The sequence below is a fragment of the Delphinapterus leucas genome, chromosome 4 (genome assembly GCF_059928025.1).
Source record: "Delphinapterus leucas isolate spDelLeu-1000000601 "Yukka" chromosome 4, BTC_Dleu_Yukka2, whole genome shotgun sequence".
NCBI classification, from domain to species: domain Eukaryota; kingdom Metazoa; phylum Chordata; class Mammalia; order Artiodactyla; family Monodontidae; genus Delphinapterus; species Delphinapterus leucas.
Window position 1 is genome coordinate 46,454,023 of NC_143132.1, and position 24,827 is coordinate 46,478,849.

General features: G+C 38.6%; 2 protein-coding genes across 14 annotated transcripts in view; one reads left to right on the forward strand and one right to left on the reverse strand.

Annotated features, from left to right (window-relative positions):
* Positions 1–9,433, forward strand: part of ST3GAL6 (ST3 beta-galactoside alpha-2,3-sialyltransferase 6) — a 101,316-nt gene extending 91,883 nt beyond the window's left edge. For 8 of the 13 annotated variants that reach the window (XM_089910439.1, XM_089910445.1, XM_089910437.1 and 5 more), the window contains 4 exons: positions 67–204; positions 4,454–4,606; positions 5,703–8,252; positions 8,397–9,433. In XM_089910439.1, coding sequence (XP_089766565.1) covers positions 67–204; positions 4,454–4,606; positions 5,703–5,789 — 378 coding nt within the window. In that variant the 3' untranslated portion in view covers positions 5,790–8,252; positions 8,397–9,433. Of the gene's footprint in view, positions 1–66; positions 205–4,453; positions 4,607–5,702 lie in introns of all 13 variants that reach the window. The other 5 variants (XM_089910440.1, XM_089910441.1, XM_089910444.1 and 2 more) reach the window with 5 other exon arrangements.
* The window catches only part of DCBLD2 (discoidin, CUB and LCCL domain containing 2), an 87,321-nt gene continuing 70,217 nt past the window's right edge, over positions 7,724–24,827 (reverse strand). The window contains exons 10-16 of the mRNA XM_089910447.1: positions 22,994–23,144; positions 22,102–22,188; positions 21,830–21,955; positions 18,361–18,454; positions 14,563–14,612; positions 12,487–12,666; positions 7,724–11,777 (exon numbers count right to left, since the gene is read on the reverse strand). Coding sequence (XP_089766573.1) covers positions 11,308–11,777; positions 12,487–12,666; positions 14,563–14,612; positions 18,361–18,454; positions 21,830–21,955; positions 22,102–22,188; positions 22,994–23,144 — 1,158 coding nt within the window. The 3' untranslated portion in view covers positions 7,724–11,307. The remainder of the gene's footprint in view (positions 11,778–12,486; positions 12,667–14,562; positions 14,613–18,360; positions 18,455–21,829; positions 21,956–22,101; positions 22,189–22,993; positions 23,145–24,827) is intronic.

The following is a 24,827-nucleotide window of genomic DNA, read 5'->3' on the forward strand; positions in this document are numbered from 1 at the left end:
TTTTTTTTTTCATTAAAAAAAAGAGACAACAACAAGTTGTATTTTTATTTTCTTACTTTATTTCAGAACACTAATGGTTTTTGGAAGAAACCAGCATTAAATCTGATCTATAAACCGTATCAAATCAGAATATTAGATCCTTTCATTATCAGAACAGCAGCTTATGAACTGCTTCATTTCCCAAAAGTGTTTCCCAAAAATCAGGTATGTATTTTCCTTTGCAGTTTCAAACTAAAGACCTCACTGGGGTGGGACAGAGGGTCCTTGGGGCTCTTGGAAACTGGATGAGAACCACAACTCGTGAGGTGGCTTCACTCACGCCTGGCTTAGTGAAATCACATTATCTTTGGATTTTAGCTTTATGTTTTTCATGTTGCAAGGAAAAGAACCTTAAGTGTGTGTGGGGGGGGGTTCTGCCATTAATTAATTCATTAATTATTTTTGGCTGTGTTGGGTCTTTGTTGCTGCCCACTTGCTTTCTCTAGTTGTGGCAAGCAGGGGCTACCCCTCCTTGGGGTGCGCGGGTTTCTCATTGTGGTGGCTCCTCTTTGTTGAGGAACACAGGCTCTAGGTGCGTGGGCTTCAGTAGTTGTGGCTTGTGGGCTCAGTAGTTGTGGCGCACAGGCTTAGTTGCTCTGCGGCATGTGGGATCTTCCGGGATCTTCCTGAACCAGGGCTCGAACCTGTGTCCCCTGCATTGGCAGGTGGATTCTTAACCACTGAGCCACCAGGGAAGTCCCTAATTCTTTTTAATTATAAGGAATCTCATTGACTCTGACTCTTGCAGCCCTGTTTGTCTACATTCCCTAGGGAAGAAATAGTCTTTAGACCCATACAGTGGCAGGCTATGTTTTTCACTTGAAGCTTGAGTAACTGTGTGATGTGATATCTCAGCTGAAATGAGGCTTTCCCTTTTGTAACTGGGTAAAATCCAAAGAAATAAACACGTATTTTGTATCTTTTCTTCAGCACGATAAAGAAATTCTAAAATATTACATGCTTAAAATCAAACAGCTTTTACAAAGGAGTGTTTTTTAAAAAAGGAAATCATCCTTTTCTCTTCTCTCCATAACTCAGATTATCTCCCAAGCTTTATTGCCTTTTATATCCTTCTAGGCTCTTGTCTATGCATTTACAAACACAAGCACTGGTTTTTTTAAAGTTAATTTTTATTGGAGTATAGTTGCTTTACAATGTGTTAGTTTCTGCTGTACAGCAAAGTGAATCAGTTATACCTATATCCCCTCTTTTTTTGATTTCCTTCCCATTTAGGTCACCACAGAGCACTGAGTAGAGTCCCCTGTGCTATACAGTAGGTTCTCATTAGTTATCTATTTTATACATAGTAATTATATATGTCAATCCCAATGTCCCAATTCATCCCATCCCCCCTTCCCCCCTTGGTAGCCATGTTTGTTCTCTACATCTGTGTCTCTATTTCTGCTTTGGGAGTAAGTTCATCTGTACCATTTTTCTAGATTCCACATATAAGCTGTATTATACGATATTTGTTTTTCTCTTTCTGACTTAACTTTCCTCTGTATGACAGTCTCTAGGTCCATCCATGTCTCTGCAAATAGCACTAGTTCGTTCCTTTTTATGGCTGAGTAATATTCCACTGTATATATATACCACATCTTCTTTATCCACTCCTCTGTCGATGGGTATTTAGGTTGCTTCCATGTCCTGGCTGTTGTAAATAATGCTGCAGTGAACACTGGGGCACATGTATTTTTTTGAATTATGGTTTTCTCCAGGTGTATGCCCAGGAGTGGGATTGCCGGGGCATATGGTAGTTCTATTTTTAATTTTTAAGGAACCTCCCTACTGTTCTCCGTAGTGGCTGTATCAATTTACATTCCGACCAACAGTGCAAGAGGGTTCCCTTTTCTCCACGCCCTCTCTAGCATATTGTTTGCATAGACTCTTGTCTGTTCATTTACAAACACAAGCACTTTTTGTTTGTTCAGTATAATTGTGATTATACTATAGATACTGTTCTGCTATTTCCCCTCTCCATTTAATTAACCCTTCCCCTATTTATAGACCTTTTTTTTTTTTTTTTTTTTTTTTGTGGTACGCGGGCCTCTCACTGTTGTGGCCTCTCCCGTTGTGGAGCACAGGCTCCGGATGCGCAGACTCAGTGGCCATGGCTCACGGGCCTAGCCGCTCTGCGGCATGTGGGATCTTCCCGGACCGGGGCACGAACCCGTGTCCCCTGCATCGGCAGGCAGACGCTCAACCACTGCGCCACCAGGGAAGCCCAGACCTTTAGTTTTATATCCAGCTTTTATCCTCTATAGGTAATGTAGAAATGCATGTACTTACAGAGATTTTCTGCACACTTGTGTGATTTCTGTAGGAAGGACATCTGGAAGTGGAATTCCCAAGTCAAAAAGCATAAATAGTTTAAACTTAAACCCTATTTCGTAGTAATTTTGAGGGGAAAGGACAGCTTCTGAATGTATATTTTGTGACTTTTCAGCTCTTACTTTCCTACGTGAAGTAAGATCAGATTTGTTCCTTGATTTTTGTTTTAGGTGGTGCACAGGAAGACCCTGGTCTTTCTTAGAGATGATCCTAGAACTAGTTGTAAGTAGACTGAAGTTCTAGTAGGACACAGTGTCCCAGAAGCCAAGGGAGGGACACAGCTGTATCTCAGAGAGGTCAGCTATGTCAGATGCGGTCCTGGAAACATGGAGGTCATATTGATATGGACAAGGGTAAGAAAGAGAAAGACAGCCTGACTGAACTGGGTTAAAGAGAGAGAACATGGGACACGAGTGAGCGGAGGCAAATCTTTAATGGAGTTTTGCTAGAAAAGAAAGCAGAGAAATGGTTGGAAGATATAGGCTCAAGAAGGTTTTTTTTTATTTTAAAGAAAGATAGATGATATGTTTGTGTGCTGAAGGGCATGATTCAATAGAGGGAAATATTGATGATGAAGAGAGAAAAGGGATACTTGTGAAAGCGAAATTGTTGAGAAAAGAAATGTGATAAAATGGAGTGCACGAGTGGAGAGGTTGGCCGTAGGTAGGAACAGGGACATCTTCATCCACATAGGAGTGAGCACTGAAAATATGGTTAAAGACTAAGGTAGATTTGGAATTGGGAAGATGATGTAGCTCTTGTCTGATCGATTCTGTTTTCTAAGAAAAATAAGGATTAAACTGACAAAGTAGGAAGAAGGGTAGAGCTGTTGGATAGAAAGGTATGAAATTGTCATCTTGGAGAGTAGGAACGGAAACTTACTAGGGGAGTGAAATGTAAAATGGATGGCTAGTGGGAAGCAGCTGCACAGCACAGGGAGATCAGCTCCAAGCTTTGTGATGACCTACAGTGGTGGGATAGGGAAGGTGGGAGGGAGACGCAAGAGGGAGGAGATATGGGGATATATGTATGCATATAGCTGATTCATTTTGTTATACAGCAGAAACTAACACACCATTGTAAAGCAATTATACTCCAATAAAGATGTTAAAAAAAAAAAAGAAAGACTTAAAAAAAAAAAAAGGCTGTTAGGCTTGCAGACAAATTTGCTTCCTGGAGTTTATCTGATTTTATTGTGCTGCTCTGATTTTTTTCTTTTTCTCAGTCATAATTAATCATACGTAATTTCCATGGCATCTGTAAGAAACATTTAATCAAAAGAAAATCTCCTTGTATTTTTGTATTAGTAAATTTAAGATATATCTTGTTTTTGCCTCTGAAGGCCATCCAACGAGAATGAAAACTTTGAATGCCAAGACCCTTCTGCCAAACATCTATTATAGTGTTTTTCAGGATATATGTACATGTGAAGAGGATGCTTGGTTTCTTTCTTTTTAGTTAAAATTTAGTTAAAATTATAATCAATTTAAAAACAAAATTGAGATTGTGACTTTAATCTGTATATACGTCTAGAATCTTTATTTTCTAGTCAGATCATTACCATGGCAATTTGTTATTGAAGTTACTTGATTAAAGCCGTCTTTCCCTAGAGCTAAATTATCAGCATTATAAAATAGAACCATTTTAAGGCTAAATTATTTGAAGCCTTTTAGCATGATCTTATCCGTTAGTGAATTAAGCTGTCCTTACGTTTCATACGTGGGTTTAACATTCTCAGGCTTTGCTTTTTCCACAAGTTGCTTGACTTCGGTGTGTTTTTTAAAAACAAGGCAGCAGCATCCTTTTCCTTAAAGGCTTCATTTGATAGCTGTCTTCTGGACTAGTACTGCAGTTAAGTTTGACCTGAGAGACTTTCTAAGATTCCAAGCAACACTTTATATTCAGAGTTAGGATATTAACTTTGGGGCTTGAGCCTTAGGGCATGACAAGGATTTAACTGAAGTATTTCTGTCCTGATTAAATGTTCAGAAGATGCTATTTTATAAGATTAGGTCACCCAAATGTTTTGGAAACAGGTACGTTGTTTGGATTTTTTTCCCTAAATTTTCATTTCCTCCTCCAGAAACCCAAACACCCAACAACAGGAATTATTGCCATTACATTGGCATTTCACATATGTCATGAAGTTCACCTTGCTGGTTTTAAGTACAACTTTTCTGACCTCAAGAGTCCTTTGCACTACTTTGGGAATGCCACCATGTCTTTGATGAATAAGGTAAAAAATATATATATATGTGTGTGTGTATATATATATATATATATATATATATATACACACACACACACACACACACACAGACACACACACTTTGGTATAATCTTTGATCTTTAGAGTTGGAAAGCTTATATTCTCCCTTTTCACCCTGTCATTTTACTGAGGGAACAGGTTTTGAGGGGATGACGGCTTGATAAGGGTTTACAGAGATAGCACGTGCTGAAATTAGGACTCAGGTCCAGAGTTCTTACTACAGCTCCCAATCTGTTGGCCTCAGACCCCTGGGAGAAACTCATCAAACCTATATAGGGACCAAGCCTTACCCTAGATACTGTATCATATTTGCACTATTTGAATATATAGAAACCTGCTGTTTGAGATATTTCAAATTCACCTAAAAGCATGGCCATAATCATACAAATTATTTTCATGTAGTTTTTCAGTTAAGTCGATGAGAAGGTCCATAACATTTTAACCTCATGAAAGAATCTTCATGGTCAGAAAAGTTGTAAACCTCTATACTAGATCATTCTTCTCTTGAATGGGGATTAATGGTGGTGGATTTGATCCTTAAGATTTTGACTTTAATTGGTTAAATGGGAAGGAATTTCCTATTTTCCTAATTATAACTTAGTGACACAGTGATAGGATTAAAATGTTACCTGTACATTTTAAATATTGAACTGTGAATGATTTGCTGTTAAGTATATGGATATATCCCATGACATGAAACCAGTCCCCTTAAATCTTCATCCCTAAGTACTATATAAGCTGAAAAAGTGGTATTATTCAGGTTAGAGCTTAACACTTTCAAATTCTGGTTTCTAGATTTATACCATAATTCAGTAGACTAGAAGATGATGTGAGGGAGCCTCTTACTTATGTGATGGTTTAAGTGGAAAGAGTGGGCTTTAGGGAAAGCTCTGGCACAAGAATGAGCAATGAAAAAGAAATGAGAAAGATAAGTTAAAAATCCATGCCACTTGTTACTTGAGTTTTTAATTAAGCTTTTTAGATACAGCATATTCCGTTGCTGCTGTTGTTAACATTTTGAGATTGGGATAGATGGTGATTTTATTTTATTTTTCTTCTTTAGAATGCGTATCACAATGTGACTGCAGAGCAGCTCTTTTTGAAGGACATTATAGAAAAAAACTTTGTAATCGACTTGACTCAAGATTGACCCTACAGACTCAGAAGATGATGCTAACAGTATTAGTTTTATTTTTACACTGCAATTTTTAGTTTATTTTTAAATATGTTGGATGTACTTGTCAAGAAATTATATTAAGTCTGTTGCTGCCTGGTGCTTCATAACCACCAGCTTAATTTCTGTGAATATATTTAATTTATGGAAACCAAGACATGCTAAGATATCAGGGAGAGTGAACTTTTCATTGCATTGTTTTAAAAATAAGCTAGTTTTCTGAGGTGTTTTTAAGCATCTTTTTATAGTTACTTCATCTTAGACTTTTGAAGGGATGTGACTTCCTAATAAGTAAGGGGATTTAGTTTACCACAGCAGCTTTTGAATGTAACGTGACATTTTGAGAGGTTTATCTGCCTCCTGTAAATTGGTGGGGAGCTGGCATGCAGTGGTGCCTTGAATGTGGCATACTGGAACCACTTCAGGCCTCTGTCTCTCTCTCTGGATGATTGTTTGGTTCCTTTTTGTTCTACCTGAGGAACCTGACTGGAATCTTAAACCAGACCCTAAGCATGGATGATTAGGGAAACCTAAGATCATACTGGCTTAATTAAGCATTTTTTTTCCTACAGTTAAGTTAAACCATGATTATGATGACTACTTTGGTAGAATGAAGATGTTTTTTAAGTCGAAGGAAATAGGATAAATATGAAACTCTGGATAAGTAAATAACCAAAGAAAGAATGCAATTCCTAAAGTCTGGTGACTGCATTATTTTAAAGAAATAAAGTTTATACAAAGAAGCTGAACTAGGCAAGCTCAAGAAGGAGAAAATTCTTAAAACATTTTTTGCCTGGTTTAATTTATTCATTAAAATTTCAAAGTTTATTGGAAGTAAATTAGGAAAGACATGAATGGGTAAACCTTTAAGAAGAGTCAAGCTTTTTCTGGATTTAAATGTCATTTTCGTGAAAAACCAATTGTCCACATGATTGATTGATTAAATCGCATCTTCAAACGGAAAGCTTACCTAGGGTGCACCAGAGAAGACTCTTGTGGGATGCAAACAAGCCAGTTGGACAAAAGTGGTGAGCTAGTCGTCTCCCTTTTCATTTTAATGTCTGACTATAACCAAAGGCTATGGGGAGGGAGGGGGACAAGGGGTGAAGAGAACAGTGGAGGTTATAAGGCTGGAATCAAGAGCTGTCAGAAGAGGTAGGAGTGGAAAGAACTGGCATCTTTTGAACAATAATTATCACTGGGAGACAATGATAATTATCACTAACTAGCCTGCATCTCTAAAGAGAGTGTATAAATACTATTAGATCAGAAACAGAAATAAGTGACTGACATACTTGAAAGTGGTGTAAGGGGGACAAAACTAGTAGCTGACCTAGGCAATAAATATGGACTCTGTTCTGTTAATCCCAGCATATGTTTGCACCGTACCAGCCTCGTTTGATTTTTCTGATAACGTCTTTGAGGTGGAAAAGGCACTGCTGTTCAATGTGAACTTTCCCTTATACCACACAGCCATAGGCTGCAGCTGGGCTGCTGAAGCTGAGTTTGATGTAAAGTAATTCGGGCTTCAGAAAGGATGGTGCTGGCTACAGAAAAAGTCAATGTCAAAAAACAACGGTAGGCACTTCCCTGGTGGTGCAGTGCGTAAGAATCCGCCTGCCAATGCAGGCAACACGGGTTCGAGCCCTGGTCCGGGAAGGATCCCAGAAGACGCAGAGCAACTAGGCCCATGTGCCACAACTGCTGAGCCTGCGTGCCACAACTACTGAAGCCCACGCGCCTAGAGTCCGTGCTCTGCAACAAGAGACGCCACCGCAATTAGAAGCCCGCGCACCGCATCCAAGACTAGCCCCCGCTCACTGCAACTAGAGAAAAGCCCCCGCGCAGCAACGAAGACCTAACGCAGCCAAAAATAAATAAATGAATTTATAAAAACAACAACAAAAGAAACCAAACCCCCCAATGGTGGCATTTTCAAATGTTACTGTAAGTACTATAATATTGGCCATAAAAACCTGATCTTAAAATTGAGGGATCTGGCATTTTGCATGGTATGAGAAAGGTTACAAACCTCAAGGTTGTTTTATTTAAGCAAAAAACAAAAAACCTGAACAAGACATATATACAATTTATTAAAGACATGAACACATTAAAATCTCACTATTTATACAGTCTAAATTCTAGCAACATATACAAATACTGAGTGACTACAGTACATGCCGAGGTAAGAAAAGTACATTCTGGGAGAATATCACTGACACTCAAGCCATTTTTATTTCCAATACGTATTTCAATACATGTTTTGTTTCTACCTTTCCCAGTGCCAAAAAAGAGGAGGAGGAGATGAGAAGAAACTAGTCAGTCACAAGTTGGATTAAATGAGAACTGGTGCCACAATTGACCTAAAAGTATCCAACTCTTCCTTAGATTTTGCAGTTTAGGGACTTCAAGTTCAGAACTGAAAGGCAGAGCCAGTAGGTAATTTTTTTTTTTTTTTTTTTAATAAGCAGAGCTTCATTGATTTAAGAGGGGCTGAAAAGCTTTTATTGTCCCACCTAATCTATTCATTCTTTCGAATTGTATTATCTGACATGGTGTTTCTGTAACCCTCTTGCTCTCCAGGTAACAATGTGGAGCCCAGGGAAAGAAGTTCAAGCTTTATCACATTCCATAGAATTACAGCCACATTCATATTTAAACGAGCTCATTTTCTGCTCCCTCCAGTGCGAGGGTGGGGGGGAGGTGTGTTGGGGGGGAGGGCAAGTGTATACGTAACATCCTAATTTCAGTTACTGAATAAATCCTCTGCTCGAACCATTTCAACAGCGAATAAACCCATTGTTCAATACAAAGTGCAAACAGTGAAACGTGAACTTAAATAACTGGGCTAGACCCTGCATACGCAATAGGATCTATTTAGATTTACAGCTTTCAATAAAATATAAATCAGCATTCACAATATCTTCCCTTTAACTGTGCCGGTTCCCAAGATCAAGTAACAGCGAAGCCAGTGTAATTTTGTGAAACCTTAAGGGCCACATTTCCTGCACCACTGTCTGATTCTACTTTTGTAACTGCATTAACGGGAAAGAATTTAATCCAATAAGCCACAGTGAGTTAAATCTTTTACATGTTTCAAGCAAAGAATAAAAATTCCAAGGGAATTTTGTAAAAAATGGTTACTTTCACATTTTCAGTTGTTACTTGATTGTCTCCAAAGCTGTATATATAGCAGACATAGTAACATTAGGAAAAAAAAAAAAAAACACCCCAAAACAAAACTCTAACATGAAAACATACGAATTAAAAGAAAAAGTTCAAACCAGTACAACCCTTTGTATCAGGCTCAGCTCTTCATTTGGAAAGTAAAATATATAATAGTAGTAAAAACTAAGTATTTTATAAAAATTATTGGTAGTTCAAAAACAGCACAGTGGCAATATATGAATCAAGTCTTAAAACATGCATTACTTAAGAAAACATTTGCTTCTCAAAAAAGAAGTTCTATGGGAAAACAATCAGGTACACACAAACAAAAATAGCAAGCATCTTTGGAAAAATGAAATAGTTACTGAAATCATTTCTCTTAAAGCTTCGAACAGGCATATGATTTGAGAAAAAGTATATTTTTGTATACTAAGGACGAATAAAAAAATAAAGCAATTGGTTTACTCTCTTCCCACCTGAAAGGGGATGACTGCATTAATACATGTGCTTCACACATTCATAGGTTTTAATAAAAGTTCAACATCTGTGCTTTTTGTTTCAAATATTTTGAAACAAAATGTGTATTGGTTTTTCAGTGAATAAAATTATGCCTCAAAAGTCTGTTGGAAAAAAGGAAACGCCACTGAAAATAAGACCAAGAAAATCATACAACTAGAAGGCAGGGAGGCCGTAGAAATAGGCAGTTCTGTTTTGAAGCAACGTTTTACAATACTGATAGACTCATGGAAGCAAGCAAAATGAACACTGTACATCATTAGTCAAATTTAGCATATTCTGCTATCATCTGGTGGCACAGGCTAAAAGAAACAACTAGAACCTGATGGGGAAGTATATTTCAATATTAAGTCTGCAAACTAAGGTTTATATTGATTGACAGAAGAGAGGATGCCAAGTTTCTATATTTTAATCATATGGTCAGCTTCCATATCATCTTACCAGTCTAAAGACTTTTAAAGATGGTTTCTACACTAACGCTAATAAACTGCACATGGTTTCTATTTCAGTCATTTAAACTAGTTCTGGGCAAATGGTGACTAAGAAGTTGCCCAGAGGTATCAAAAACAAGACAGGAATTTTCCCTTGCTAGGATGCTGAAACATTTGTTCCCTAGGTATAATATAAAGGACTGCACCCCCTACCACATAGATGGCATAATCACACAGAGCTGAAGAATACATGCTGGGTTTACATTTCTTATAGTAGTTTACTGTGGAAAACAAGTATTTCTTTATTCGACTAAAAACAACAAATTACCTTGAGATTCAAAGAATAACCTGTATACGTAAAACCAAAGAGGACAAATTCGGTTACTTTTTTTGGCGGCGGGGGGTGGTAATTTATATGACTCCCGAGGAGTCATGATTTTGCCTTTCACCGTGATAAATATAAGTGGGTATTGTTTAGCGTTCACTTTTAGAAACCCTCAACTTTTCACAACCCTCCTAGGAAAAATTCCATTGCAAGTAAAGTTCGGGGCGGGAGAATCTCCTTTACAGCTTTTTTAATTTATAAAGTTGTTCTGTTTCCACATGGAAACATTAGGGGATCTGAAATAATGAGGTTGATAAAGCAAGCATCACCCACTGAAAAAACTCAAGCATTTATAAACACAAAGAACGGGGCTGGCCACCAAGGGCCCCAGGTGGAACAAGCAGGGATGAGGCCAAGTTACGTACTATGAAATGTTAAAGCTCGTTAGAGTGTCAGAGAGTGAAAAATCACTCTGCTCACTACAGGTCAGTTTCCCAGCTATAGCTCTTCCTAAGGAAAGATGTATAAGTATATATGACTGCAATCAAAACAAGGATTATGTCACTATTTTTTAAAAAAATTCAGAAAGCAATATAGGAATAGAAGAGGAAGAAGTCATGATAGTACCCACCTTTCACAAAGAGCAGAATTTCAAGCCATCAGACATTTTATAACAGTACCGTGCGTTATTGCCAGAAAGGCTTACAGAGCCATCTCGAGTTCATCAATGTAACTGCAGCATTGGTAATAAATACTCTCAGTGATTTTTAATTTCTTTGAAGTGCATAGTAGGGAGCTTTTTCTGTATAAAATAGTGTTTTACAGTAGTAACAAACAGGATATTTGAAATTTAATAGGCAAGCAGTAACTGTGCTACAGTAACACTTTTAAAGCAAGATGGCAAGACTAGTAGTTTCCTGTACCTCGGTCATCACATTTCCCCCAACCACGTCCGTGACAGATATGTAATACGTTCTATATATTACTACCACTAATACAATTTAAAAAAGGCCATGTGCTTTAAAATGATGCTTTGTAAAAGGCAGCATCACCTTCAAAGGGTTTCTTTAGAAACACCACACTCGCCAGCCCTCCCTGCTCCTGATACCCCCTGTGCGCTCTGTGGCACTTGGTATACCAACTCGTCTGGGGCACTTGGAGCCGGCTTCCCACCTTTCGGTGTATCATACTGGGCCTGGGCTGAGGAGCAGCTGTCAGTCCTGGAGAGAAGAGTGTTGTATGTTCCCACCAGAGGGGGAGGTTGGTTCCCTGCAGCTTTGAAAGTGGACGCTGAGGGCAGGCCAACCGAAGCTGCGGGGTGCCCGGACATATCCACGACAATTGGGGTTGCGTACTCGGGCCCAGTAACCGGGAGTGGTTCAGCATAGGCATGATAGACTTCCTGCACAGGGGAGCTGTAAGGGTCTAGGTCAGCATAGCCTGCTTCTTTGCCTTCCTCTGGTTTAAAGGTAGATCTCTGATGGAGTGTGCCAACAATTCCTCCCACAAGTGGCTGTGCATACTCTGTGGGTATCGCAAAACACAAGACAACAGAAAAGTTACCTCATTAAGGCAGGGATCCTATAATTCAGGGTGGCAGCTGCAGGCTTGCACCGAAAACAAACACCTCTTTATGGCACGTTTGTTATCAACGGAGACTGATGGATCTTCCCGCAACAACTAACTTCAAAAATTAAAACTAAAGACGTTACCCTATATCTCATGGTAATAAGTCGATGTGCCAGAAAGCTTCATTCATGGAAGTCTGCATAAAGAGTGTATATGTTCTTCAGATTTATAGACAGTACTTCATTGGAAAATAAATATTCCATTACTGAAATAATATTCGTCTTGGAAAATAATTTCATAGATTTTTCTTTTTCAAATATTAGGAAATGTTTAAAATATATTCTAGGTTAATAGGATAAATACTGTGAGGCCACTGTGTCTTTCCTGCTCTCCTTTTAAAACCCCCAAACGCCCAATAAAACCAAACGGAATTTCAGGTAAGCAGACAAAATGCCCAAAGTTTTTAGAAATGAGTACCCCAGTTTTATGGATAGAACATCTAAGACACAGAAATGACTCTCTTGAGGTCTTTTTAAAAAGTGGTTCTATATTTGGAAACTAGTTCATCTCCTATACATGAAACAGATAAAGGGTACTGCAAATCTCACAGCACTTTACAGTGAGCGCGGCAGCTTCTCCTTCCCATGGTGGCTGCACTAGTTACCTGCAGAGTCAGCCTGCAGCACCGTGGTGACTTCTCTAGGACTCAAGTGATTCACTTCACTACTGCTGTAGCGAACTGGGGTTTCCTCGTGCTCCACTGATTTGGCAGGAAGAAACTGCTTCATTCCTTTCCACCAACCTTCATTGTGATCGTAAGTAAAAGAGACCATTACATAGAAAGCTATGTTTGAAATGATAACAGTATATGAAGGGAGAAATCCTGTTGCATTTAAGCCATTTCTATAACAAATATTTATACAAACCAGCCTTTGTGTTCAAGGTTTTTTTGGTTTCTTTGGTAGTTGTTCTGGTGGTAAAATACACACAACATAAAATTTCCTATCTTAACCATTTTTTTTGGCCACGCTGCACGGCTTGCAGGATCTCAGTTCCCCGACCGGGGATGGAACCGGGGCCACAGCAGTGAAAGCCTGGAGTCCTAACCACTAGGCCGCCGGGGAACGCCCTGAACCATTTTCAGTTGAACAGCTCAGTGTTATTAAACACATATTCACATTGTTGTGCAACCCTCCCCACCGTCCATCTCCAGAACTTTCTTCATCTTGTGAAACTGAAATTCCATACCTAGTAAACCGTAATTCCTGATTCTTCCCCTCAGCCCCTGGCAAGCACCACTCTACTTTCTGTCTTTATAATTTTGAGTACTCTAAGTACCTCGTATGAATGGAATCATATGCTATTTTTCTTTTTGCGACTGGCTTATTTCATTTAGCATAATTGCCTCAAGGTTCATCCACGATGTAGTATATATTGCAGAATTTCCTTCCTTTTTAAGGCTTAATATTCCATTTTATGTGTATAACCACATTCTGCTTATCCATTTATTTTGGTGGATAGATACCCGGATTGCTTCCATGTTTTAACTATTCTGAATAACGCTGCTATGAACACGGATGTAAATATATCTTTTCAAGACTCTGCTTTCAATGCTTTTGGGTATATACCTAGAAGTGGAATTGCTGGTTCATATGGTAATTCTATTTTTAATTTTTTGAGGAACTGACAAAAAATTCTGTTTTCCACAGAAGCTGTACCATTTTACGTTCCTGCCAACAGTGCACAAGGATTCCAGTTTCTCCACATTCTTGCCAACACTTGCTGTTTTCCGTTTCTTCCTATTCTCTATTTTGTTCCTCTCTTCTCTAATCTTTATTATTTCCTTCTTCCCTATAGCTTTGGGTTTAGTTTGTTCTTCTTTTTCTAGTTCCTTAAGTTGTTCAAACTTATTTTTTGCTTTGATAAGACTATCCAGTGCAAAGCAGAACATGGTAGAAATCTCTATCAAAAGCATATACTGAAGCAAATCACGGCTATTATAGTGCAGCCAGATATAGTTTGTTATAGCAGTGGTCTTTAATAAGTTTTAATAAGCTTAAAAAATTCGAAGATCAACCCTGCGGGGGGCGGGGGGACGACGGTGAGAAGTAGCAGCCCAAGACCTGCCCCCATCACTGCTCTTTTCTACCCTCGTCACAGTGAATTCTTTTGACCCCTAACAGTCATTCCAGTGGTGAGACTGGGAAGTGGGAGACCCGCCCGCAGAAGGCCCCTGGTGTCACCTGCAGCAACCTGCCACCTGCCACAGAGAGTAGGAATTCGGAAGATGACAACTCATGGCAGAGATAGCAGACTTCACTGACTCGTAAAACGCTGAACTCCACTGCGGTAAATATCCACAGCAGAGTGACACACACATACACACACACACACTGTGTCACCAGGACTGCAATCCTCTGCTTCTTACCTAGTGTTCACGTACACCACACAGAAAGCTGGTCTCCTCAAGACCGATACATACATGGGACAAACCAGACAAATTTTCCAAAAGGAAAAGAACAGAGCATGTGTTATGAGAAATTCTTACTTCCCATTTCATTACTTACAGACTAGAGACTTTATAGAAAAGTAAAAATGATCAGAACAGAAGAGGAATGCCATTTTTCTAACAGTGCTAGGGAGTTTACGTGGGCCTGAAAATGGCTTTCCTCTTTCACTGCTGCCAGCTGGTGGGCAGAGGCTTCCCTCTGATGGAAAGAGATGTAAAGCCACAAATTACCTGCCCGGTCCCAGTAAGGTAAGTCATAGGTGCCTTCAGCTTTTTTCTTTCTGGAAAAATACAGAAAAAAAAAAGTTACCAAATAGAGTTAATTCACTAGTAAGAAAGCTCTGAAACTGCAGAATAAACACCAAAGTTAATAATTAGTCAAGAGTACACATTTCTACTTGCTGATTTCCCTGGGAGACCTCTTTCACTCGACTTCTGAAGTTGCCACTGCTGAGGCTCATGAATTCTGGACTCTCAATAAATATTAAACTATCTCCTGAGACAGTTATCTTGTTACCCAACTATTTTCCACTAAAATGGATAAAGGGATAAAAAAAAAAAAAAGACTATGTAGATAAAAACCTTGAATCAAATCAAAGACCCAACCCTGACACGTGGATTATTCTGGGGAAATCATGTTAGGTTTGTTTTGGTTTCAAATACAAATTTCACAAATCAGTCAATTCACAAAGTTCACAGGACACAACAAGAGCAACAAAACCCCCATATTTTCTTCTACATTGTTACTTTTTTTTCAACTTACTTTTTTTCTACAGTCCTTTGCCCCTGAGAAGTTTAAAGTGTCACACACCCTTAACTGCATAGACCTGATTCCTCCACCCTGTGCAAGATAAGCCAACGCTGTCACTAACAGTGAGGGGACCGAGGGCCACGTGTGCAACGAAGAACGTTCTCCCCCAGCCTGCTCCTCAGAATTCTGACACATCCTCCACTGGAGAAACTTCTGTCCCTCCCCAACATTAAGAATTGCTATCTACTGTGAGCTTTTTAAAAAGAAAAAAATCAAGCACGCAAAAGGACATTTTCTGATGTACACCTAATTAAAATAATGCACTGCAAGCTAAAGAGAAAGTTGTTCTAGTGTTGTCAACGAGGAAAAGAGGGTTATGTGACTTGCTGAAGATCACAAGTGGGGCTTTCTCAAAGAGCCCAAGCTATGTGCTTTTCCTGCTTCGAAACATTCTTCTCTAGTATAAGACTATGTTTTTATTATTGATACTAAAAGCTCCCTCATTTTAAAGTCTGGCTGTATTTAAAATATAATACTTCATTATTTCAAAGTAAGGTATAGCGTAAAATTTGTGGACGAGATGGTAGGTGCTGAAGCTGTCCAAGGGTTGTACTATAAAGGATTTCATATTCTTGATCTCCAGTGACAAAGCTGCAGGTGATTTATTCGTTACATGTAAAGTACTTAGAACAGTGCCCTGCATAGGTTAGGGATTCAGTAACTTGCAGCTGTTTTTATTATTACTTTTCTCCTGGCTATTTTCCATAAGCCCCTTAACGGCGCTTCCTCTTTACTCCTTGTCACAAAGCCAGTCGTCAGCAATTTCATCCACTACGTTTGTAGCAGTAACCTCAATTCTGCAGCTCAGACCTTTTGTCCTGAACAGGCTCGTGTTCCATCTTGCCTCTTGGGAGTCTGAATGTCCAGAGTCCTTTAAACGTCATCCCACACTGACCTCAGGACTTGCCTCCTGCCTCTCAACAGCTCTACTCCCCTGTCCTCACCCCCACGCCCTGGGGCTTTAACCGCAGAGTAGTTAGACTTGAACTGCCGACTGATCAGAGGCTGCAGCGGCTAACAGCACGGGCTCTGAAGCCTGGACCAAATCTCCACCCTGCCATGTGCTGACCAGGTGACCTCGGACAAGTTACCTGTGCTCTCTCAGTCTCACTTTCCTCTCCTATAAAATGGGATTTATAACAACACCTGCTTCACAGGTTGTTTTAAGGATTAAAACATGTAAGGCATTTAGAAAAACGTGTAAAACCAGCATTCCATTTTACTTTCTATGAAACTGCCGTTGCTACTGTTCTCACCACTACTACTGCTGCTGTCCGGTTCCCTGAAAGCATCGTGAACTTTCCTTCCTGGACTCTCCCAGAGCCTTGTTCCCTCCTCCCCCGCCTCATGCCCTCATGCTAAGTTGTCAGTTCTGTACAGACAGCCCCCCAACACCAGGAATCCGGGACCCACGCCTCCTCCAGCTTACTTCCACCCGTGGAACAAACTGTGGTTGGCACGGTTATGATTCCTACTCATCTTGGGTGAAACTTAGAGGATTTAAGCTATTTAAGACATGTTACGTAGTTCAAAATGGAGTCCCAGTGGCCAACACGAACTTGCCTATGAGTTGTTTTGAAACATCCACTGTAGGACTGCCAGTGTCCTCGAATGATAAACTGAGAATATTACTTTAGACAAGAAGTTTGATGGGCCATGTATGGCACGGGAACAGACAGCAACTGAAGGAGTCCAGACTCTTCCCCTGGGGTAACAGTTAATTCCTTAAGAGGAGACCATTGAACAGAGTGACCTGAAGGATCTTGGCTGGAGGCCCCCATGCTGCTGAGAGCTGTTCCAGGTGGAGGCCGCCTGCGGCCCTGCTGGAGCCGGGGTGATTTCCCACTCTCACTTGTCATGTGCTGCTGTTGGTGCTGAGATGCCTCCTTCAAGGCTTCTCCTTGGAGTGGTTCGTTTACATCCTCCTCCCCTGCCCCCACCCCAACACTTTGCCTAACCTGTGTTGTGCGCTAATTATGTGTAGTAAACCGAGTGAGTCGTGAGTTGAATATTGGCTACTGTTTTATCTCCAATCCCGTGATCCCTACCTGCCCATACTGCTGGGCCCTGCAACAAACAGATTCCACGGTGGAAGGTTTTCTGCAGAGTATCCTCTCCCATCCATAGACTCTGGGGTTCACTACTGGACTCCCAGCACACGGCTCAATACTTGGCAGGGAGTAGGAGGCTCAAATATGTGTTGGATGGCTAGACAAATGAAGTCCCTCCAAAGCTGTCAGTCACCAACTCTGTCCCTCCTACTCTGTTACCTCTACTAACGACATCTCTACCGGTCAACTGCACAAGCCAGAAACGTGAGAGAAACTTATATCCTCCTGTTCCTTAGCAAGTGGCCAGTCAAGCCCCGCACTGACGCCTCTAGGAAACCTCTCCGCCTCCAAGTCTCTCCCTTTCCTAGAATTGCTGTATCATGTTCCTGTGTGGCCTTAATAGTTTCCTAACTCATCTCTCTGCCTCTTCTAGTCTCTCTCTCCTCTTCAATCCACCCTCCTGCCACCATTTTTCTACAATCATCTGATAATATCACCTGTCTGCTGAACCCTGCTCAAGGATTTCCCCATCTACAGAAAGTCCTTCCTGGTCCCAGGCCCAGGCTGCATTTCTATGGGTCTCCTAGCGCTCCCGCACGCCAAGCCCCTGTGGGATGACTCACTGTTCTGCCTACATTCCACAACTCTGTGCCTTCCTGCAAGCCATCCCATCCATCTGGGCCATTCTCTCTTCCTCTATCTCGCCAAATGTAATCCCTCCTTTAAGGCAAACCATGCCAAATTTGAGGAACACTCTTTTCTGAAAAAAAGGTTTCAGGTAATTCTCATGGTTCTTACGTCTGTGTTCCCCAGCACTTCATATACAACTCATCATGCCAAAGTATAGTGGTCAACCCTGCTAAACAATCTGGAGATAATAATTGTGTCTCATTCTTTCAAAGTGCTACTAAGTATCTATTATATCTTACTGATGTGTGTAACCCGTTGTATAATACAAAATTTGATACAATAAAGGTACTTAGTAACTGATTATGGAATTGAACTTACTCATTTTTTACAGGAATAAAGGAGAACTATATATATTTTTATTCTAATGACTATCTTAACTCTCCCTCTCAAAAAAGTTCATCTTCTATATTTAGTTTCTATTTCACATTTGGAAACATCCCCTCTAGGACCAGTTAGGTGAACTAGTTTTGTACGAACCTGTTTCTCCAATGCCAAGCACACACTAGTATGAGAATGAGAGTGGTAAGGACCATGACCAGCACAGGGACAAGGACGGCGGCCAAGGCTACATCTGAAAAACAAAAACAAACAAAAACACACATTAATACCAAAGGCATCATTAAGGAGAAGAGTACATATTAACCATATCACCATTCAAAGCTTTTCTATCTTAAAAAAATACCATAAACATAATTTATGCAATGAGAGTGGGCACGAGTGGTAATTGCAGAGGCCTTCATGGATACATGGAAGTGCGTCACATTACTTGCTCCACCTTTGCAGTTTTTAAATCACCAAGACAAAAGACAAATGATAAACTGGGAAAACGTATTTTCTGCATACGTGATAAAAGGTTAATATAGTTAATCTATTACAGAATTTACAAGTAAAAAATAAACAACAGAAAAATCAACAGAGATGAAAGAGCAACACATTAAGAGCACAAGTGACCATTAAGCATGTTCACCTCACTAGTAATAAGAGCACAAGTGACCATTAAGCATGTTCACCTCACTAGTAATCAGAAAGATGCTATTTTTGCTTATCAAATTGGCAAATATTTAAAAGAACAACTAATTGTTGAAGAGGGTATCAGGAAACAGGGATTTTGATGGGACTATAAATTGAAACTACCTTTCTGATTGGCATTTTGGGACAATATCTATAAAAACCTACTACTTGGCAATTCTCTATGTAGAATTTATTCTTAGGAAAAAATTAAGATGGGATTCAAAGATGTATCTTTAAATATGTTTGCTTCTGTATCTGCAGAAGACTGTAAAACTGGAAGTAATCCAAATGCCCAACAATGAAAGGGAATAAGTAAATCATGGTCTCCTCCTTATAATAAAATATTATCCTTATAATATAATATTAAAATATCATCCAGCAATTGGTAGTGATGGCAAAATACTCATAGATGCAGGAAGATAATAATATAGTATTAAGTATAGAAACCAAATGTGTGTACCAACAAGGCAGAAACCAACACAATGCTGGAGCCTGCAGGGACTTGGAGATCACTTAATCCCCTTATCTCACTCCATAGATAAAGAATCCTGGGCAGAAATGGTCTGCTTAAGGTCAGTTGGGACACTAGTTTCTTCCTCCACCTCTCAACCTCCTCCTGGCCATGAGGGTGATAACAGCAACAACTGCTGCTATTTACTGGGTGCTAAGCGCCAGACCTGCATCTTATTTACTCCTTATAATCCCACCCAAAGAGAGAAAGAAGCTGAAGATACAGGGAGGGAGAGGATAATCAGTAACACCAGGCCTCTGAGAAGCTGTATGGATGGGAACTAGGTGAGTATGCAGGCTCCACAAAAAGGAAGTGCCCTTCGAATGGCTTCTACTTTGGGAAGCTGAAGATGTAATTGAGAGTGACTGAGGATCTCTGGGTCAAGGGTTTGAAAAATACAGAGAATGTTTCAAACAGCTACTGTTGAGAACAGACAAAAGAGCTAACCAGGGAAACAGAAAGACCACCAGCTGCTACTGAGGGCTCCACTGAAGGAGGATCTGTACATTACAGTGGCACAAATCTGACCATGACATGATTTGCACCAGCATCACTCTCAGCCTGGATGTAAAAATGGAGAAAGGAGAAGTGAATAAAACAGAAATCATGACTCAGGATAGAAAGGACTAAGAAATTAGAAAAGCAAATGCGCTTTATCCCTAAAATTTGTGAAATCGTAGAGAGAATAATCAGGTTCAGATGGATACAGTCTGACTTAATCAGAGGCATTAAAATATATGCTTAGGTTCAAAAAAACAATAAAAAGTTTACATACTACTGTTCCAAAGAAAAGGAGACAGGAGGTCTTCAACCAAAAAGACCTAGATGTTCTTTGTTATTTTAAAGATTACAGGGATCCTAGTTCTGGAAGAAAATGCTTTAAGAACCCTTTTAGTCCTCAGATTTTAAAATTCTATAATCAGATTTTAAGATAAACAACACTTTTAAATGACTGTTTTTCCATCCGGGTATGTGGTCTGGGATTCCACCTGAATGCATGCTTTCTGTAAATGGATAAGAAGCTCTTTGTGGGATGCTGAAATTTCTTGTCTCTGTCAACTCTTGCTTCTCTCTAGACTGGACAAAATAAATGTTGCCCCTGCCATTTCAAAGAGTTGCCACCAAGTCCTCAGCCACTACTCCCACCCCATGACTGTGCGCCCTGAGGGGAATTCAGGATGGAGAAAAACAGAATACTGGCTCTAAACAGTTAAGATACATATCAATGAATAATTTCTATGAGCTCAGACTCTTGCATCTTCTCACACATAGAAAAGCACTAAAATCATTAACTTGAGACGTCTGGTTTTTGTGATTAGCGGTAATTTTTTGATGTGTGACTACATTTTTTCCAGCATAAACCCCTATAAATCCTGGCTCCTCCCTCTTTGGAACAGTTTCTCAGAACTATCTGAGAGGCTGTATCCCAGGCTACTGTCCCCAGTAAGAACCTGAATAAAACATAATTCTCAACTTTTAGGTTGTGAGGTTTTTTTTGTTTTTCAGTCAATACTAGCCTTTCCTGCAGCATGAGAAAGAAATTGGTCTCTTTGGGAATACTTCAGAAGATAGGAAGGAAACTGACATGTAGGAAGTTGTAGAAAGTTATCTGAATCCAGGCAAATTTTCAGAAAAAGAGAATGATTAAGTGCTATGTGGCACAAGTTACTCTGAATGAACTGCTTTCCCTTCTCTGCACTGTCCTGAAAATTAGTGTGCTTTTTATCTGTCAACACTGAAATTAATTCCTCCATGCCACTGATGCTTTTTGTTCCTGAATTCAACAGAAATTTTGTTTTCAAACTAGTAAAATAAAAAAACTACTATGTTTTATATATGTTAACACCTTATATACTAATAATTAAAAGCAAAATTTGAAAGTAAATTGAAAAACACACTATTTATAATCTGAAAAACTGTAAACATTTAAAAAACAGAGACCAAATTTTTAAAATAAATGTTAACAGAGTATCTTTTTTTAAAAAAAAGTATGTATTTTCACCAAAACTTTTTTCTCCTTCTTCCCTTTATCCTACCAAGTTCCCTATCCAGCAAATTAATGTATAATCAGAAAAAAAGTTTGTTTCCTGCTATGGTTTTAGTTATTTCTAGAAAAATTATCTTCCTAAGCCTGAGACTCCACATATTTAGCTATAGAGGGAAAAAAATCATAAGAGGAAGCCTAGAATACAGCAGCCATCTCTAAATATTTAAAGAACCATTTTACATAGTACCAGATAATAGAACTTAGAGCAATGCAGCCAGCTTTTTCTATAAGGTATGGAATCAAATTTTTTGCTATACTTAAAAAACAGAGGGAAAAAATCCTGAGCATTTAAAAGCTGGAAATGTTTCTGAAAACTTAAGTTAAAAACAGAAAAAACTCACTACTATGAACAGGTATTAATTTTTGGGTTTGCATACCTTTGGTCACATTTGGAGTTATGGTGGTATTTTTGATTTCAGGAGTGGCAGTTGTTTGCTCTGTGTGTGCAGGAAATTCATTGCTACTTCGAGGTTGTAGTGGTTGAGTAAATTTGGGGGCACGACCTTGAAAAAAGTTTTAAAAACTTTTTATTCTTTAATCTATACCAGCTTGATTAAAATAGTTACTTTATAATGCTTTTAATATGTTTATGGAAAATTATACCACAAATCCAGGGAACATCAAATTCTCACATTTAAAGTAGGCATACCTTTGGCTATTTTTGGAGGGGCTGTAGTGTTTTTGAGGTCACTGCTGCTCCGAGGAGGTGGAGGCTGAGTAAGTTTTGGAGGACGACCTTGAAAAATGGTTTAGAAAAGTTTATACATTTTGCTTATAAAAATCATAGTTATAGTAATTTTAAATGTCTTTAACATTTCCCAGAATACTTAATTCTGCACAGTAATTTTAGATCTCAGAGAGGAATACGTTAGAAGGATAAATATACTCTGCATGAAATGCACAAATATATTGGGATTTCTGAGTTTTTAAATAATTAAATTGTCCGAAAAGAATCTTCTTAGGAAGGAGAGTAACAGGGAGTCAGATGATGTTGAATGATAAAGCTGTAAAAATGTCGTCACAGTATAATATACTACTCATTCAATTCATTTAATAGATACTTATGGAGGGCCCACTATGTGTCAGGAACTATGGTAGTTTGGGGGGATATAACAGTAAACAAAGTATTAAAATATTATATAATTTTGAAGGAAGTTATTCCCATTTTTAATTTATTCAAAGTAAAAGGCACTTAGGCTAAGGTGACTTACAATCACCAGTGCTTATATGATACAAATATTCTACTACATGAGACCTGATTAAAAATTATTAAGGTTGAGACTACATTTGGAAAGCAATCTCATTGCATTATGTCATCAGTGACACCCTCTCTTTCTTCTTCCACTTGTAATTTTGGAAACCAGTTTGATATCTAATATGATATTTAACAGGGATAACTATTTCTTTTTAAAAATCCCTTTAAGAACATACTGTAGAGTATAAACACTTACATTATTATTAATTAATTTCTCAGAGAACAGCACAGTCATTTTTAATTAATCCAGTGAAAACCACATGCCTTAAACATACTGTTGCTTTACCTTTAGGAATAAACTGACATCCAAGCAGTTCCACTTTCATGGCAATTTTCTGCTGCCATTGGGTAGGATTCACTCTAATAAAACGTGCAATAATTGGTGGCAAAAAGTTATTACGCACATCCTGGTGATAATCTTTGTTTCCTTGAAATATCTTTAAAAAACAACAAAAATTGGTACTTTACGTCAACAGAGGCCAGGGCTAAACTGCTCCACTGAAACATGTTTTTGGTTTTTGCTCTGGGCCTTAAATGAGTTCTGTAAAATGTGACATTAAACATTAATTTCTAAGAAAATAAATTAATCGTAATTTGGTAAAACTATTAAGAAGCTGCACACTTCATAAAAATTTCATAGGAGGAAAATACTGAATATAGAAATGATTTTAAGATGACTTAAACATAACAAAAGTTCTAACTTGGCAATTTGGGAAGAAGGTTTCGATTGCAGTGCACAGTACCTTGTATTAATAAATTAGTAACTCTAGTCCTGTGGAATCACCAACTATTTAAATATATTAATTTTATTTTCAAAGTAAAGCATAACTGAACATTTGAGGTCTTAGAGGAAATGCTGTACTGTGTACCTTTCATAATTTTTCTCTCAATAAATAGACTGAAAGTGAACATACACTAACAAACACATAACAGATACATAGCTCCGCCTACTGGAGAAACTATATAAACACAGTTCCCATATCATACATTTTCATTTCCTGCTATTTGAACCAGAAAAGTGACGCTGCTCACTGCCTAATTTAATAATCATAACTAAATAGCCACAAATGCATCATATGAATAATCCTTAGGTAAAAATATAATTTCAGGTGACTATTTCATTCCTCAACTATTTCAAGCAAATAATAATAGTATCTCACACTGGAACAGCTCTTAATTATTTACAAAGCATCTTCATATAATTAACTCAGATGTTCTTCATGACAAGCCTACAAAATAGGCAGAACCCAGAACACTGCGGTTTATACAATGTAAGTGGACTACATAGCCAGTCAGTTTACAGCAGTGATTTGAATCTGTGTCTTCTGACTTAACCATAGGGCTCCACTAAGCAAAAAAGAGCCCTCCTCATTTCTTCAGGCCAAATTACCTAGGCAGTTACTAAAGACCATCAATAAACAGATACCTGCCTAAAATCCAAGTGGTTTTTTCTCAGTTAATGTGAGAACAAGTAAATGTTTAACTCCTCAATCAAGTTATTTCCAAATATAGCTATTTTCTTCCTGGCTGATTCAAATGGCATTCGACTATAACCTTCTAAGATGATTTAATATCCTTCATTTTTAAAGAGGTCTGAAGTTACAATAATCTCTGAACTAGTAAGCTTCCATTATTTCCTCAGATATTACTCTCAAGTAAAATGAAGGCGATTCCTTGCAGTCTATTATATTAGTGGAACAGGAACAATAACTAAACATCATCATCTTAGGACATAAAAACTATCCCTGAAATTTTACTCCATACTGCCATCTCATCTTCATAAAAAACTTAAAGGAAAAAGATTTCATAAAAACTAAGTAAAAAGGATTTACATTTAATGTACAAGCATTTACTATGACCCCCCGTGTAATGTGGAGGCTCACAAGGTGCCACGAGGGTGAAATGGAAATGGAAGTCAAAGTTTTCACCCTCAAGGAACTTACATTTTATTGGATATTACCAAACACAAAAATGGCATACTATTAAAAAGCAATATATTATGAAAACAACTTGTATATACATTCCCATTTTCTGAAAACAAAATCAAAAGCAGCCTGAATCTTTGTGTATGTGCTCATGTATGTGTGCGTGCTTAGAAAGGGTATGAAAATGAATACATC